At 30.3% G+C, this 17,139-nt stretch overlaps 2 protein-coding genes across 11 annotated transcripts in view; one reads left to right on the top strand and one right to left on the bottom strand.

The window, feature by feature from the left end:
- The window catches only part of LOC142332836 (EF-hand domain-containing family member C2-like), a 367,638-nt gene that overhangs the window by 165,398 nt on the left and 185,101 nt on the right, over positions 1-17,139 (bottom strand). The window lies entirely within an intron of this gene.
- The window catches only part of LOC142332838 (facilitated trehalose transporter Tret1-like), a 94,612-nt gene that overhangs the window by 52,491 nt on the left and 24,982 nt on the right, over positions 1-17,139 (top strand). Inside the window, exon 1 of one of the 4 annotated variants that reach the window (XM_075379475.1) lies at positions 1,118-1,221. The exons of the other annotated variants lie outside the window; for them this stretch is intronic. Within the exon in view, the coding sequence (XP_075235590.1) occupies positions 1,188-1,221 (34 nt within the window). The 5' untranslated portion in view covers positions 1,118-1,187. Of the gene's footprint in view, positions 1-1,117; positions 1,222-17,139 lie in introns of those variants that run through there. 4 annotated transcript variants of the gene reach the window in all.

Below are 17,139 nucleotides of genomic sequence, written 5' to 3'. Positions count from 1 at the left end.
TTTTATGAAATGTGGTGCTACAGAAGAATTTTAAAAATCAGATGGGTGGATAAAGTGACAAATGAAGAGGTGTTGCGGCAAATCGATGAAGAAAGAAGAATTTGGAAAAATATAATTAAAAGAAGAGACAGACTTATAATCCACATATTAAATCATCCTGGAATAGTCGCTTTAATATTACAGGGTCAAGTAGAAGGAAAAAATTGTGCAGGCAGGTAACGTTTGAAATATGTAAAACAAATTGTTAGGGATGTATGATGTAGGGGGTATACCAAATGAAACGATTAGCACTAGATAGGGAATCTTGAGAGCTGCATCAAACCAGTCGAATGACTGAAGACAAAAGAAATTTATAAAAAATATAATGTTTTTAATATTTAAATAAATTACAAATTAAATATTAGTAAAACTTAAACAGAATAACAAGCGATAACAAATATAATAAAAAAAATAACGGTAACTATAAACGATTTAAAAAAAATAGTTTTAAATGGAAAAAACAAAAGTGAAAATATAATAATGCAAGAGGGAGGTTATATATATATATATATATATATATATATATATATATATATATATATATATATATATATATATGCAGTAAACAAATTGAATTAGAAAGCACGTTTAAAATAATTATAGTGCGATAAGATTTATTAATTTTTATATTACTACACATGTATTTTTTTTATTGTCGTACTACTTTAATCCAGATTGATTAATTATCCTATTAAATACACAGATACATGACAATTTTTTTTATATAAGCTAAAGTAACGGATGACCATGTTCCTTACATGTGATCTCACGTGGCGTTAACGACACAAAATTAAATTAAATTTAAACAAACTATTTGCTAATACATTATAAATACTCGGAAGAAATTAAAAATGAATGCAGTGCTGTTGTATCGTGCACGTCTGTCGTGGTATACTGATGTCGGCTAAATAATGTGTTTTTAAAATGAAAAACTAGTTCTTGTTTAATTAAATAATAAATAAATTCTCCAAATATAAATGACGAGTATATACATATAAAAAAAAAAACTAGTGATTTTATTTATTTTTTTATTTTTTTTTAAAAACTATATTTCGTATGTAATAACAATTAAAAGAAATTATATCCCAATTTAAACTGGGATTTTGTTTTACGTAGGTTTTTTTGTTTGTTTTACTTAGAGCTTTACAATGATTACTGAAGTTCACATCCACAAAGGAAAAGGTAATTTTTTTTAAACATAATTTATTATTAATTATAATGGGATAAAATATTTTCGTTATTTTATTTTATTTATCGAAAATCTAGTCTTACTTAAATTTTCAATAGATTTTTTTTTGTCTTCATTCATTTGACTGGTTTGATGCAGCTCTCCATGATTCCCAATCTAATGCTAATCGTTTCAATTCAACTATACCCCCTACATCCTACATCCTTAACAATTTGTTTTACATATTACAAACGTTGCCTGCCTGCACAATTTTTTCCTTCTACATGTCCCTCCAATATTAAAGCGACTATTCCAGGATGCCTTAATATTTGGCCTATAAGTCTGTCTCTTATATTTTTCCAAATGTTTCTTTCTTCATCGATTTGCGGCAACACCTCTTCATTTGTCACTTTATCCACCCATCTGATTTTTTAAATTCTTCTGTAGCACCACATTTCATAAAAGCTTATAATCTTTTATTCTCAGGTACTCCGAACGTCTAAGTTTCACTTCCATATAAAGCTACACTCCAAAAATATACTTTCAAATATATTTTCCTGACATTTAAATTAATTTTTGATATAAAAAATTATATTTCTGACTGAAGGCTCGTTTCGCCTGTGCTATTCGGCGTTTTATATCGCTCCTGCTTCTTCCATCTTTAGTAATTCTACTTCCCAAATAACAAATTTCTTCTACCTCCGTAATCTTTTCTCTTCCTATTTTTACATTCAGTGGTCCATCTACGTTATTTCTACTACATTACGAATTCGTTAAGTTATCAGTAGATAACTTTGTGAAAGAATTTGTTTTACAAAATATTACTTTACCTACCCCCGTTTTAAGATTTCGTATTTATTTTTTCATTACTCAGAGATATATAAACATAGATCATGTTGTAATTAGTTATAGGACCTAAGGAAAAAATCATCGTTCTGGTTTTCAAATATCCTGAGCTCACGATCTGCCGATAGTGAAAACATAAAATGATTTTCTTTTTTTTTTATCAAAACATAGGTTTTTTTACCGTTTTTTGTCATTTTAATATCATAATCTTTTGTAAATAAAATAAATAACTTTAATAAATAAATAAATAATTTGACTGGTTTAAATGTAGAATAAAACTTTTTGAAAATATTTTGAACTTTTTTTTTTCAATATGAAATAGGATTATAATCATAAAATATTAAAACTTTTTAAATATTATAAAAACTATCTGCAATTCTCAACGGCTGACATTTAATCCACGACTATTTATCATAAAGTCGTTCATTTAAAGGAAAGCTTTTTGAATACTTCCACTGATCGTAAGGAGGTTTTAAAATTGGGAGCTTAAACTCATCCTTTAAAGGGAAATGGAATGATTACATGCGTACCACATTTAAAAAAAAAAAAATGTTATCGGTAGTTTCTGAGAAAAAATGCACGGGAAATGTTTTTTTCTTTATTCACCAAGATCGACTCAGTATCTCGATTTTTAATATTTCTTTTTTTAAGACATTTGTACAAATATCTAGAGATTTTTTGTTCAGCATGAATAAAAGTAAAAAAATATATTTAAATCCATTAAATACCGTAAATAAATAATCACAAAACGCTTCATATTTTACTTAACTGTAAAACATGCGGAGTACGAAAGAGGTTCTCTGATCTCATTGAACCCAGAATGAGTTCTTTTACTAGTTTTCCAAAAGTACAACATGTTTGTCGAAAAAGAAAGTTCGAATATCGTAAAATATAGTATTTAATATTTTTTTTTTTTTTTTTTTTTTGTAAATCGAGGGGAATTGACTATTTTATAAAGACCTTCATGGAGTCCTATAAAAATCTTAGGTTTTCTTACATGTAATCTCCAAAGAGAAACTGTATACTGGTTAAAGATTTATAACCCACCGGGTTGGTCTAGTGGTTAACGCGTCTTCCTAAATCAGCTGATATGGAAGTCGAGTGTTCCAGCGTTCAAATCCTAGTACCTTTATACGGATTTGATTACTAGATCGTGGATACCGGTGTTCTTTGGTGGTTGGGTTTCAATTAACTACACATCTCAGGAATGGTCGAACTGAGACAGTACAACACTTCATTTACACCCATACATATCATCCTCATTCATCCTCTGAAGTAATTCTTTACGGTAGTTCCGGAGGCTAAACAGAAAAAGAAAGGAAGTAATCCTGTTCTAAACAAATAATATATTTCGGAGTGTTACCTAAATGGAGCTTCTAGTAGTCAAACTTAACACCGGAAGAAAAGGTTTTTATCGTTATTTAAAAAATAATTTTTTTTTTAACTAAATACAATTTAACTTCGCCATTAAAAAAAATATGTGAACCATTTTCAGATATTTTCTTTATTAAAATAAATAGAAATAGAGAAAGATTAATCTTCAATATATCAAATAAAATTATTTAAAAAATATCTTTTGTCTACCTTCAAATTAAATATCTTTTTTTTTAATTCAGTTTTTGAGGATTTCTTTCTGCTTTTCAATGTTTAAATTCATCATACAAAATCAGGTCGATGGTTTTTTTTTAAAAGATTTCCCACACCTCTTCTTCAAAAAACAGGTAATAAAACAGAGTAAGATTGCGCAATAATAGTGGCGCCGATTAAAAAAGATAGAATATCCTTATGATGATATAAACAAAAGAAAGATAAATTTGCATATTAAAAATATATTCGTATTAACATTACAAATGAAACTAATATCGATAAAGTCGTTTTAAGATAAAGCATTTTTTGTTCTCTGGATTAAAAATTGCATTTTAAAAGCGAAATGACTTTGAATTCAGATGTTTTGTAATTTCCGGCGGCTCACTCAAGGTTTTGAATAAAGAACAAAATTGCTACACGAAGTAAAAGGAAAACTTCTAAATTAGTTAAATCAAAAGGAAAAAGAATCTAAATTTGTCTATTAATTAAAATATAGTACAGTAGAAAAGGCAGTAAAAAATTTAGCTTATATAACAAAATACTCTTCGGATAAGGATCTACTTGTATTACACCTCTTATGGCATTTAATATAGAAAACAAATAAAAATAAATAAAAACTTTTCAAGTCAAACTGATAAAACAGTAAAATGTAAAAATAATTAACAAAATTTTAACTGTTAGCCGTATGTGATATCCTTGTTTTCAATATCCTTCCATCCACAACCTGTTAGAAAAAGTTAATAAAATTATAAGATTAAAAAGATCATCTATCAATAAATACATTATCCAAAAAAATTGCAATGAAATTATAAACCGTTCGGTAAGAGTCTCGCAGACATCATTTCTTTAACCCACCGGGTTGATCTAGTGGTGAACGCGTCTTCCCAAATCTGCTGATTTGGAAGTCGAGAGTTCCAGCGTTCAAGTCCTAGTAAAGTCGGTTATTTTTACACGGATTTGAGTACTAGATCGTGGATAACAGTGTTCTATGGTGGTTGGGTTCAATTAACCACACATCTCAGGGATGGTCGAACTGAGACTGTACAAGACTACACTTCATATACACTCAATACATATCATCCTTAATCATCCTCTTTAGAATTATCTAAAAGGTAATTACCGGAGGCTAAACAGGAAAATGAAAAGACATCATTTCTTGCCCTCAAAAAACAAAAATTTCTGTAATATAAATAAAACTGTTTTTAAAAAACAATACTGATATCAAAAAAGTAAGACACTAACATTTCTATAATCAAAATCTGTTATTAATTTAGAATTTTCTTTTAAAAAAAATTCATGTTAAATATATGTAATAGACAAAAAATATTAGATAATAAACAATGTTTAAGCGTTCCATATAATAAATATAAATAATAAATATAAAATATAAATTATTCACAAAATTCTTACCGGTCCGATTTCATTTATTAAACAACGAATAATCTTATGATTATTCGTTGTTTAATAAATGAAATCGGGCCGGTAAGATTTTTATTTAACACGTATTTTTTTTTTTTTAAACAATAGTATCTTACCTTTTTTGACATCAGTATCGTTTTGTTAAAAATAGTTTTATTTATATTAAAGAAATTTTTGGTTTTTGAGCGGAAGAAATATCTACGAGACTCTTCCGTACGGTTCGCAATTTCATTGTAATTTTTTTTTTTTTTATCGCTGCGTTTTGTTAGATTATTCTTTTATTTTTTTATGAATTACTGATTGTTATCTTATGGATTTATTATTAAAATTTATTGCCTCAAAAAAAATTGAATTTCAAGGTCAATTCTTTTGTTGATATCATTCACTTTATACCATACTTTTCCGTTTTTAGTAAAACTAATATAATGACCTTTAAAAATCGAAAATCCGTGATGTAATATAGTACTTATTACTTCGTAAGTGTAATCCTCGATTTTTATCGTTAAATTCGATTTTAATAATCGAATTTATTTCTGTTTTATTTATTTCTTTTTTAATAAAACTACTATAATCCCTTGTAAACTACTACTTTTATTTTTATTTTTTTAAAGAAGAGATGGAAATTAAAATTGTTTCATCTTTAGTACTTTCATTTACATAACAGCATTTACTAGTAAAACACGTTCTAGTATATTCTTTTATAATAAATTTTATTATTTCAAGTACATTATCAAGTTTTTGTACGCTACCTATTACTATCAAGTACTGCTATCTAGCGGCGTGATTCGTAATGGTACATTAAAAAAATGAATAAAATACCATATTCGAGTCCCGCGGTTCATCGAATGGAAAAAAACGTCGCGTCTAACAAAATTCGAGGTATTTTTTGAAAGTATTCTTTATTACAAATCTAACTGAATTGAAATATAATGTTTTCATGCTTATTTTATTTCCCCCCCCCCCTCGCCAAATTCAATTTCATTTCACTGTTAGGTTAGCTCATGTTCTATGAAATTCCGTGAAATGCAAATTTTAAACTTTTTGCACCGTATCTTAATAAAATAGAATTTTATTAAATTGTAAGAAACCAAAAGAAACTTTAAATTTTAAAATTAACAACCATAATGCAGAAAACTTTACGCCTCCGTTATTTGGATGAAATTCAAAACTTAATTAAAGAACTTAAGAATGATAAAGCTTCTGGGAAAAATTCAATTATAGCAGAAAAGTGGAAGAAGGCAAATGAATTCCTAGTCAAAATGTTTAGCGAAATACGGAGTAATAAAAAAAATTCTGGAACACTGGAAGACTGCACCCATCTATCCGCTTCATAAAAAAAAGGATCCAAAACGGACCCGAATAAGTACAGGAGAATTTCGCTTTCGAAAGTTACATAAAAGATTCCATCTAAAGGTCCTTTTAATCGTGCAGAATCTCGACTGCATCCTCAACCGGGTGAATGTCAGCGTGGATTTAGGAAAAATACAACTTGCGCAGAGCAAATTTTTAATATCAAAAATATTATGGAATATTGTAAATGTCAAAATAAGAGTATATCTTATAACTATTATTGATTTTCATAAAACATACGAGTCGGTAGATACAACATCACGTTTTTCAATATTAACAGAATTAGGTTTAGATAACAAAACGGCAAACTGAATCGAAACTATATTAACTAACACGTACTCTAAAATAACATTTCCGGGGAAATTATACGATGACGAGTTCACCGCTAGACCGACACGGTGGATTTATAATGCTACCCGTTCCAAATAAATAACATTTAGATTAATCCTCGTAAATATAAAAACACACATATTTTAAAAAGTTTGAAAATCTCACATAAAAAAGGCGTAAAAATTGTATTTTTCTTATTTCTTCTAAAACGAGTTAAATTTTTTTCTTTAAAAAAAAAAAGCCAACTTAAAATTAAACTTGAGTGTATTTCTTCTTTTGGCATTTACACTAAATTATAAATTAAATGTTCTTTCTTATTTTGCTCCGGATTTTTTGCCGACACGTGTTTTTTGTCTTACTTAATTTCTCACAGATGCCTTTTCAATGTTTATTTCTCTTGTTATTTTTGTTATAATTTAATTATATATTTTTTTTAATTTAATTACATTTGCCGTAAAAAAAAATGTAAAAGATTCCATTTGTTTTACGGTATTTATTTCGTTTCTTTAATTGCGTTTAAAAACGCAAAAATAATATATCATTCTTAAAAAAAAAAAAAACCAAAAAAATTTTTATGTTAAGAAAATCAATAAAATAACGACAATAAAGTTTATTTACATTTAGTCATTTGAAAAATAATTTTTAATCAGTATTAGCAGACATCTCAATAATAAAAAAAAAAATCTTAAGTGAAATGATGTTTACTTAAAATTTAATTTGTTCATACACATAATAGCTCAAGGCACACATGTAGCGCGAGTCATATCCGCTGATAATAGAAGTATTATCAATAGAGAGGGGGGAAAAACAAACGATAATGCCATCAATCCGTAAAGATATTGTTTTTTATCTGATAAAGAGATATCAAATCTAATCTTTAAAAAAATGGTTTTATTTGTATTAAAGTGGTTTAAGACGTTTTTTTATCTTTTAATTTAATAGAAATATTTTATTATTGTAAATTTTTAATATCTTAAGACTTTAACTTCTATGATCTCCATTTTTATTATTATATTCCGCGTTACTGTTTCATTTATCTTCTACCCATTAATTTAAAACTTTCTTTTTCCTGTTTAACCTCCGGTAATTACCGTTTAGATAATTCTGATGAGGATGATATGTATGAGTGTAAATGAAGTGTAGTCTTGTACAGTCTCAGGTCGACCGTTCCTGAGATGTGTGGTTAATTGAAACCCAACCACAAAAGAACACCGGTATCCACGATCTAGTATTCAAATCCATATAAAAATAACTGACTTTACTAAGATCGTAGATACCGGTGTTTCTTTGGTGATTGGGTTTCAATTAACCACACATCTCAGGAACGGTCGAACTGAGAATGTTCAAGACTACACTTCATTTACACTCATATATATCATTCTCATTCATCCTCTGAAGTATTATCAGAACGGTAGTTACCGGAGGCTAAACAGGAAAAACAAAGTAATATACGTACTGCATTATTGTATGTAAGATATCGCGTTGTAAGAAGTAACACGTGTGAGTTATTACGTTATAAATGAATAGGAAAATCGATGTTGCCACCGCCTTTGATATACGTGGAGTCATACATCTTTTAAACCATCAAAAAACGTTAAGCCGGCTAAAATTCATAGGCAATTGGTTGCCGTGTACGGTGATAAGGTAAAGAATGAAAACAACGTCCGAAAACGGTGTGAAAGGTTTACAAATAACAGAATTAATGTTCACGATGAAGAACGTTCAAGGAGGCCGTCGATAATCACCGAGGATTTGTTGAAATGCGTCGATGATGAAATCAGAAAAGATATCGCTCAAGATATCCGACCCGGCCCTTCTTTTTCCTGATATTTCAACATCTGTTATCGGTCGCATTGTTCATGACCATTTAGGCTTCAGAAAGGTTTGTGCACGTTAGGTGCTGCACGTTATTAACGGAACGCCACAAAAAAATCCGAATGGGATCTGCTTTGGAATTTTTGATTCACTACTTAGAAGAAGGGGATGAATTCCTTAATTCTACCGTTACCGGCGATGAAACATGGATTTCGTATTAAACGCTAGAGAGAAAACGGCAGTCAAGTGAATGGCGTCATCATCAATCACCAACCAGACCGAGAAATGTCAAGCCACAGCCATTTGGACGCAAACTGATGACCAGTCTTTTGGGATCGGTTTGGCATACTGCTGATTGATTTCATGCCGCGTGGAACGACTATAAATGCAAAAGCCTACTGCAAAACTCTATGTTAAGTTATGGTGTGCCATTCAAAATCGGCGACGTGGGCGGCTGACCGACGGCGTCGTCCTGCTGCACGATAATGCACGTCCACAAGTTGCAAATCTGACACGTGATTTACTGGAACATTTGGATAGGAAATTTACGATCATTAATTTGGGAAGTTGAAAAAATTTTTCAGTGGTATTCGCGGATGACGATGAATTTAAAAATGCTATTTATTTATCAGCGGCTAAATGGACTGGCGGCAAAAGAATACGACGAAAATATATTGAAGCTGGTGTATCGCTGCGATAAGTGTCTTAATTCATGTTGCGACTATGTATAGAAGTAATAGAGGGTATGTAGTTTAAGAGAAATAAAAATATTTATAAAGTTTTCAGAATAAAATTTTTTACAATAAAACTATCTTTACTTTAGAGATAACCTCTCGTAGTTTTTAAAAATATTCAATTAAAACACCTCCCCCAAAACTTTCCATTTTTTCCTTTTTCTTCTTGTCAAATCTCAGAGGTTTTCTCTCTCATCTCAAAAAATACTGTTCCTTACAAATAAATTCCTCCTCTATGAATCATGAGACCTTGCCGTTGGTGAGGGGGCTTGAGTGCTCAGGGATACAGAGTAGCTGGACCGAAGGTGCAACCATATTGGAGAGGTATCTGTTGAGAGCCAGACTAAGGAATGATTCCTGAAAGAGGGCAGCAGCTCTTTCAGTAGTTGTTAGGGGCGTGAGTCACAATGACTTAAACGGTCATATCAACATCACTCAGTCCTCTGAGTACTGCGCAGCTGAAAGCAATGGAAAACTACAGCTGCTTCTTTTTCAAGAAAATATAACTCTCTGAATTTTCATGTAACAAAGATGAAGGTGTCTTTCTTGGTAAAATATTCCGGAGGTAAACTAGTCCCCCGTTCGGATCTCCGGGTGGGGACTACTAAGGAGGGGATCACCAGAAAAGTAAAAAATAACATTCTACGAGTCGGAGCGTGGAATGTTAGAAGCTTAAAAAAGGTTGGTAGGGTACAAAATTTAAAAAGGGAAATGGATAGGGTAAAGGTGGATATAGTAGGAATTAGTGAGGTTCGGTGGGAAGAGGAAGGCGACTTTTGGACAGGGGACTTTAGAGTAATTAACTCAGTGTCAAATAATGGGCAGGCAGGAGTAGGTTTCGTGATGAACAAGAAGATAGGGAGGAGAGTGGAGTATTTCAAGACGCATAGCGATAGAGTCATTGTAATAAGGATAAAATCAAAACCTAAACCGACAACGATTGTTAACGTCTATATGCCTACAAGTGCCCATGATGATGATGAGGTAGAGTGTGTATACGAAGAGATGGATGAAGCAATTAAACACGTAAAAGGAGATGAAAATTTAATAATAGTTGGAGATTGGAATACAAGCATTGGAAAAGGCAAGGAAGGAAATATAGTGGGTGAATACGGGCTGGGCAAAAGGAATGAAAGAAGGGACTGACTTATAGAGTTTTGCACGAAGTATAATTTAGTAATTGCCAACACCCAATTTAAATATCATAATAGAAGAATATACACTTGGATAAAGCCAGGCGATACTGCAAGGTATCAGATAGATTATATCATGGTTAAGCAAAGATTTAGAAATCACCTCATTTACTGCAAAACTTACCCTGGAGCAGACATTGATAGCGACCATAATTTGGTGATAATGAAATGTAGATTGGGGTTTAAAAACCTGAAGAAAAGGTGTCAGATGAATTGGTAGAATTTAGAGAAGCTTGAGGAAGAGGAGGTAAAGAAGATTTTTGAGGAGGACATCGCAAGAGGTCTGAGTAAAAAAGATAAGGTAGAAAATGTAGAAGAAGAATGGGAGAATGTTAAAAAGGAAATTCTTAAATCAGCAGAAGCAAACTTGGCGGAATAAAGAGAACCGGTAGCAAACCTTGGGTTTCAGACGATATATTGCAGCTGATGGATGAACGTAGAAAATATAAGAATGCCAGTGATGAAGAAAGTAAAAGGAACTATCGGCAATTAAGAAATGCTATAAACAGGAAGTGCAAACTGGCGAAAGAAGAGTGGATTAAAGAAAAGTGTTCAGAAGTGGAAAGAGAAATGAACATTGGTAAAATAGACGGAGCATACAGAAAAGTTAAGGAACATTTTGGGGTACATAAATTAAAATCTAATAATGTGTTAAACAAAGATGGTACACCAATATATAATACGAAAGGTAAAGTCGATAGATGGGTGGAATATATTGAAGAGTTATACGGAGGAACTGAATTAGAAAATGGTGTTATAGAGGAAGAACAGGAAGTTGAGGAGGATGAAATGGGAGAAACAATACTGAGATCTGAATTTAAGAGAGCATTAAAAGATTTAAATGGCAGAAAGGCTCCTGGAATAGACGGAATACCTGTAGAATTACTGCGCAGTGCAGGTGAGGAAGCGATTGATAGATTATACAAACTGGTGTGTAATATTTATGAAAAAGGGGAATTTCCGTCAGACTTAAAAAAAGTGTTATAGTCATGATACCAAAGAAAGCAGGGGCAGATAAATGTGAAGAATACAGAACAATTAGTTTAACTAGTCATGCATCAAAAATCTTAACTAGAATTCTATACAGAAGAATTGAGAGGAGAGTGGAGGAAGTGTTAGGAGAAGACAAATTTGGTTTCAGGAAAAGTATAGGGACAAGGGAAGCAATTTTAGGCTTCAGATTAATAGTAGAAGGAAGATTAAAGAAAAACAAACCAACATACTTGGCGTTTATAGACCTAGAAAAGGCATTCGATAATGTAGACTGGAATAAAATGTTCAGCATTTTAAAAAAATTAGGGTTCAAATACAGAGATAGAAGAACAATTGCTAACATGTACAGGAACCAAACAGCAACAGTAACAAATGAAGAACATAAGAAAGAAGCTGTAATAAGAAAGGGAGTCCGGCAAGGGTGTTCCCTGTCTCCGTTACTTTTTAATCTTTATATGGAACTAGCAGTTAATGATGTTAAAGAACAATTTAGATTCGGAGTAACAGTGCAGGGTGAAAAGATAAAGATGCTACGATTTGCTGATGATATAGTAATTCTAGCCGAGAGTAAAAAGGATTTAGAAGAAACAATGAACGACATAGATGAAGTCCTACGCAAGAACTATCGCGTGAAAATAAACAAGAACAAAACGAAAGTAATGAAATGTAGTAGAAATAACAAAGATGGACCGCTGAATGTGAAAATAGGAGGAGAAAAGATTATGGAGGTAGAAGAATTTTGTTATTTGGGAAGTAGAATTACTAAAGATGGACGAAGCAGGAGCGATATAAAATACCGAATAGCACAGGCGAAACGAGCCTTCAGTCAGAAATGTAATTTGTTTACATCAAAAATTAATTTAAATGTCAGGAAAAGATTTTTGAAAGTATATGTTTGGTGTGTCGCTATATATGGAAGTGAAACTTGGATGATTGATGTATCTGAGAAAAAAAGATTAGAAGCTTCTGAAATGTGATGCTGTAGGAGAATGTTAAAAATCAGACGGGTGGATAAAGTGACAAATGAAGAGATGTTGTGACAAATAGATGAAGAAAGAAGCATTTGGAAAAATATAGTTAAAAGAAGAGACAAACTTATAGGCCACATACTAAGGCATCCTGGAATAGTCGCTTTAATATTGGTAGGACAGGTAGAAGGGAAAAATTGTGTAGGCAGACCACGTTTGGAATATGTAAAACAATTTGTTAGGGATGTAGGATGTAGAGGATATACTGAAATGAAACGACTAGCAGTAGATAGGGAATCTTGGAGAGCTGCATCAAACCAGTCAAATGACTGAAGACAAAAAAAAAAAATAAATAAATTACACACAAAAATTAAATTAAATCAAAAGAATACATGAATTTTCTTTAGAAAAAACATTGAAATCAATCTGCACAGATGTAGTTTTTAAAAACGAAATCTATCAGGTAGATCGTATACGGTATTAGTCAGTAGATTAAAGGAACGATAAGCGTCACTGATGTGACTTTACATCAAAGTTATATTTTCTTTTCAAAGAAGCCGGGTAAAGGTTGAATAGAAGAAGAAGAAGAAGATGATCAAATACAGCATGGTAACTCCCATACCCAGAGTATTGGACATAAAAATTAAATGTATTGTAATGTTAGACAACATTTAAAAATAAGTTTTCTTGAAAGTGACTGAAATGAAGGCTCTGAAAAAAAATTGTTAATAAATTTTTATTTTTAATAATCGCAGGCAAAATTTGTGTGAAATTATTAAAAAGAAAAAAAAAACAATTTTTTTCAATTTATAAAACTTACACTGTCAGTTCTCCCTTTTATAATTTTATAAATTTTGTTCAGAGGTACCTCTCAAATTAGCATCATAACAAACTTTCATTACAACAATTTGATGAACTATTTGAAAGAATGAATGTCATAACTAGAATCAACTTTAACTGGAATTTCTGAACAATAAACTAGAGGGGTTGTTCCTGATTGAATAGTTGTTCTTTTAATCGATAATTTTCATAAAATTTCTATTTTTTATAATTTGTTGATTATAAAGTATTCATGTTACCTAGAATTAATAACAGATTAAATATAAAACCAGAATGATTAATATGTGATCCAGCCTCATATAATGGTGGTGGGGGGGGAGAGAAGATTAAACAGCACAGATTTTTCAGTACATCAGCATAAAACAATGTAGATAAAATTAAAACATTTATAAAAAATTAGCACATCTTTTAAAATAAAAACAATTAATAATGAACAAAGTACAATATTAATAAAGATTAACAAAACAGTTCATTAATTGCTTTTATTTTATTTAATTATTGTAAGTAAAAAAATACTGTCTATATGTATTTTTATCACACGATAATGAAATAATAGTTTAATTTGTTTTATAAATAAATTATGTAAATATATGCCCATTTGTAAAAAAATAATTTATTAATAAGACAATTTTTTTATTTAAGATATTAGCGATTTAAATTCAAAGAATTAAGTATATTGTTTTACAATGAACAATAAGAATAACAACAATAATAAAATAAATAAAAAAACCGTCGCAATATTTTTAGATATTTATAAGTAGTTTGAAATAATAGTTACATAACCGGCTAAGAAAGTATCAGTTTTGAAACATTTTTAATTTAATTTACATTTCATGTATACAATGAAAGAGGGATTAGATTATGGCACATGTGCTCCTCTAATTCTTACAAATCAGTAAAAACGATAGAGCACATATTAATAGCAAATTATAGTAAATTGGTCTTTTTTTTTAATAAATAGGGTAAAAGAAATAAAACAAATACATAATGCTAATGATTAATTTGAATAAACATTAACATTAAACAAAAATAATAATTAAAGTAAAAAAAGGAAACAATTATGTGTTAATATTAGGACATGTAATAAAATATAAGTAACAGAATCTTTTTGTATAAAGAATGTAACAAAGTAAAAAGGCTTGTTACTAGGCGCAAAGAATTTTTCGAAAAATAAAGTTTCTATAATCTATCTATTGTAAAAAAAAAAAAAAAACATCACCGCTTGTGACTAAATGAAGTGGTGATGAAAGGAAGCTAGTTGTTACTACCAGTAGCTGTAAAGATCATATCGGGGCAAGTCATCAAGGTCACTGATGTCAGTATCAGTGCTCAAGAGTACATAAACAAATTCACTCATTTTATTTTTATGGAAAATGAAACATCTAGCTACAGCAGTACGGTTTATAGACTCATTCCCTCTCACTCATATGCTCTCATTTTCCAATCTATTTTCTACAATGAAATTTTGCATGAGCTGCCGTTCCTGTTTCTTCATAATTTTTTTTAATATACATAAGTATATCAATTATAATTACAGAAGGAAGCAGGAATAAGCTTTCAAGATATTTCTGTCATCGACTTGTTGACCACTCCCAAAGCAACTACCAAGTCTATCCTGCTTTATATCTCAAAGGAGCGCCAGAACTTTCCACTCGAGAAAAGTTTTCTCCTTCCTAGTTGCTGACCGATTCATTAATTTCTGGAATAATTAAATACTTAGTATAGTTTGATTGAATAAAAGACCCATAGCTGGCCACACATCTTGTTCATATTGCAATTGTACTTATAGCTTGTTATACTTCTGGATTACCAGGTTTAGATTTGTTGTTAATTAGAATCCAGTAAGAAAATGACTGCCGAGACAGTATTGAGGGATCATTTTCATTAAAATAACAGGTCAAGATGGATCTTGAATTAATCTCCTCAGAAAGCAAGCGCAAACCAATTCAGTTACTTCAAAACAAATTTCATGAATAGTGGTGCTTTGAGAATGGTGCTGTCCAGTAACATAAAGCGTAGAACTTTTCTCAAGCTCAATTACGTTGTGTCAAGGAGTGCTCATACCCACCTAAGTTCTTGCCGCAGTTGAATTCATATCCGTTTGAATTTTATATCATTTAAGTAATAAAATTTAAGTAATAAAATGTTACAAGATAGAAAAGCTTTTAAGTAAAATCTGATAACTTCAAAAATATATTTAGGAAATATAAAAAAAATTAAAAAAATATTTTTGCTGAATGTAGAACATCATGATGATGTATTAAAACTGTTAAGATGTTTAACAATTAATCAGACTCGTAAAATTTAAACTGAATCGGCTGAAATGATAAGCCTATGGCAAAATCTTACTAGAAGAAGTTTAGTAGGTCATTAACTCATTCACTGATAATTCAGAAATCAAACGCAAGGGGGAGTCGATCAACACAATAAAATAAATATGAAAATTTAGGATGTAGGAAATAAATTAAGATTAAAAGATCAGCATATTAAAGATATGATGAAGAAAGTGCATCGTATCGGTTAAATAATTTTTTACATAAAAAAGGCAGCACTGTGAACTATTGATTTTATATAAATATAAAAACTTTTCCATAAAACTTCTTTTGCCCAGCAGATTTTCAGAAATATAAATAATATTTCTTTTCCTACGACATAATTGCTGTGGTTGAAGATGATGTGACAGTAATAACACCTAAAAATGACAGTCCTGTTATAAAACAAACAAAAAATCACAAACGTGGCTCAATAAGGAATCTGAGAAATAAAGAAATCTCATATTCTCTAAGCTGATTATAATACTATAAATCAGAAAGCTAATCTCATGAAATAGACACAGCCCTTCAACAACCAGATTTTTTTTCACTGTTGGAAATGAATGCATAGCGAATTCCATTATTTTCAAAAAGAAACAACACTGAGATCATAGCTCGGCTATTTCTGGTATTTTAAATGCATCACAGACATGACCAAAAGTGTTTTAATTTTTATTTTTTTTTATTTTTGTGTTACGTGTCACCAGTGATTACTGCATAAAGGAATCAATTTAGGTAAAAATTTTAAAACTGTAACTTGAAGATGAATAACCCTTTGAATAGTAAAAGTTAGAAACTTTCAAATTATTAACTATTAATTTAATGTTCTTATTAAAATAAATGCCACTAGGAAGTACATGAAAAGTCATTATAGTTCATCTCACAGCCACATACAACATAAAACTGAGTAACCAGTAACTGCAATAACATGATTTGACAGACAACAAAAACATACAACACAATAAATAAAATAAATGCCGAATAAATACACAAATACAATAAAGGTGACAAATTTCTTCTTTTGTTTTAGTATTTTAAGATGCATTAACTGCAATAATCACAAGTCACTAACAAATGCAAATGTCATTAATTGAAACCGTATCGATGTTGTTCAACTTCAATGATCTTTTGGAAGCAGCTTATTTAAAATGTCTTATTCATAAAGTCTCTTATTCATAATGAGAACTACTACAACAAATGTAATCTCATATGAGACGATGAGTTGTTCACGATATGAAAGGTCTCAAATTGAATATCTTTCATACAGTTTAACCGTAACTGCAATTCAAATGTGCTGTGTAATTCCTCATGTGCATTTTAATTAGAAAATTCAAAATTAAAACCGCATGAAGATATACCAAACGATTGTGGGCCAAAATCTATAAAACATGATCAATCTATTGGAGGATAAAATCTGTTTAGCCATGTAGCAACCAGACGTCCTTTCTGTTGTTAAAGACTAATAAAATAATCTGACGTGGAAATGATTATGAATACAATGAAACTTACAAAAACATAAGTCAAATCGAAGGCAAAGATGGAAAC

This window comes from Lycorma delicatula, chromosome 12 (genome assembly GCF_047948215.1).
Source record: "Lycorma delicatula isolate Av1 chromosome 12, ASM4794821v1, whole genome shotgun sequence".
Lineage (NCBI taxonomy): Eukaryota > Metazoa > Arthropoda > Insecta > Hemiptera > Fulgoridae > Lycorma > Lycorma delicatula.
This window is presented reverse-complemented; position numbering and strand designations above follow the sequence as displayed.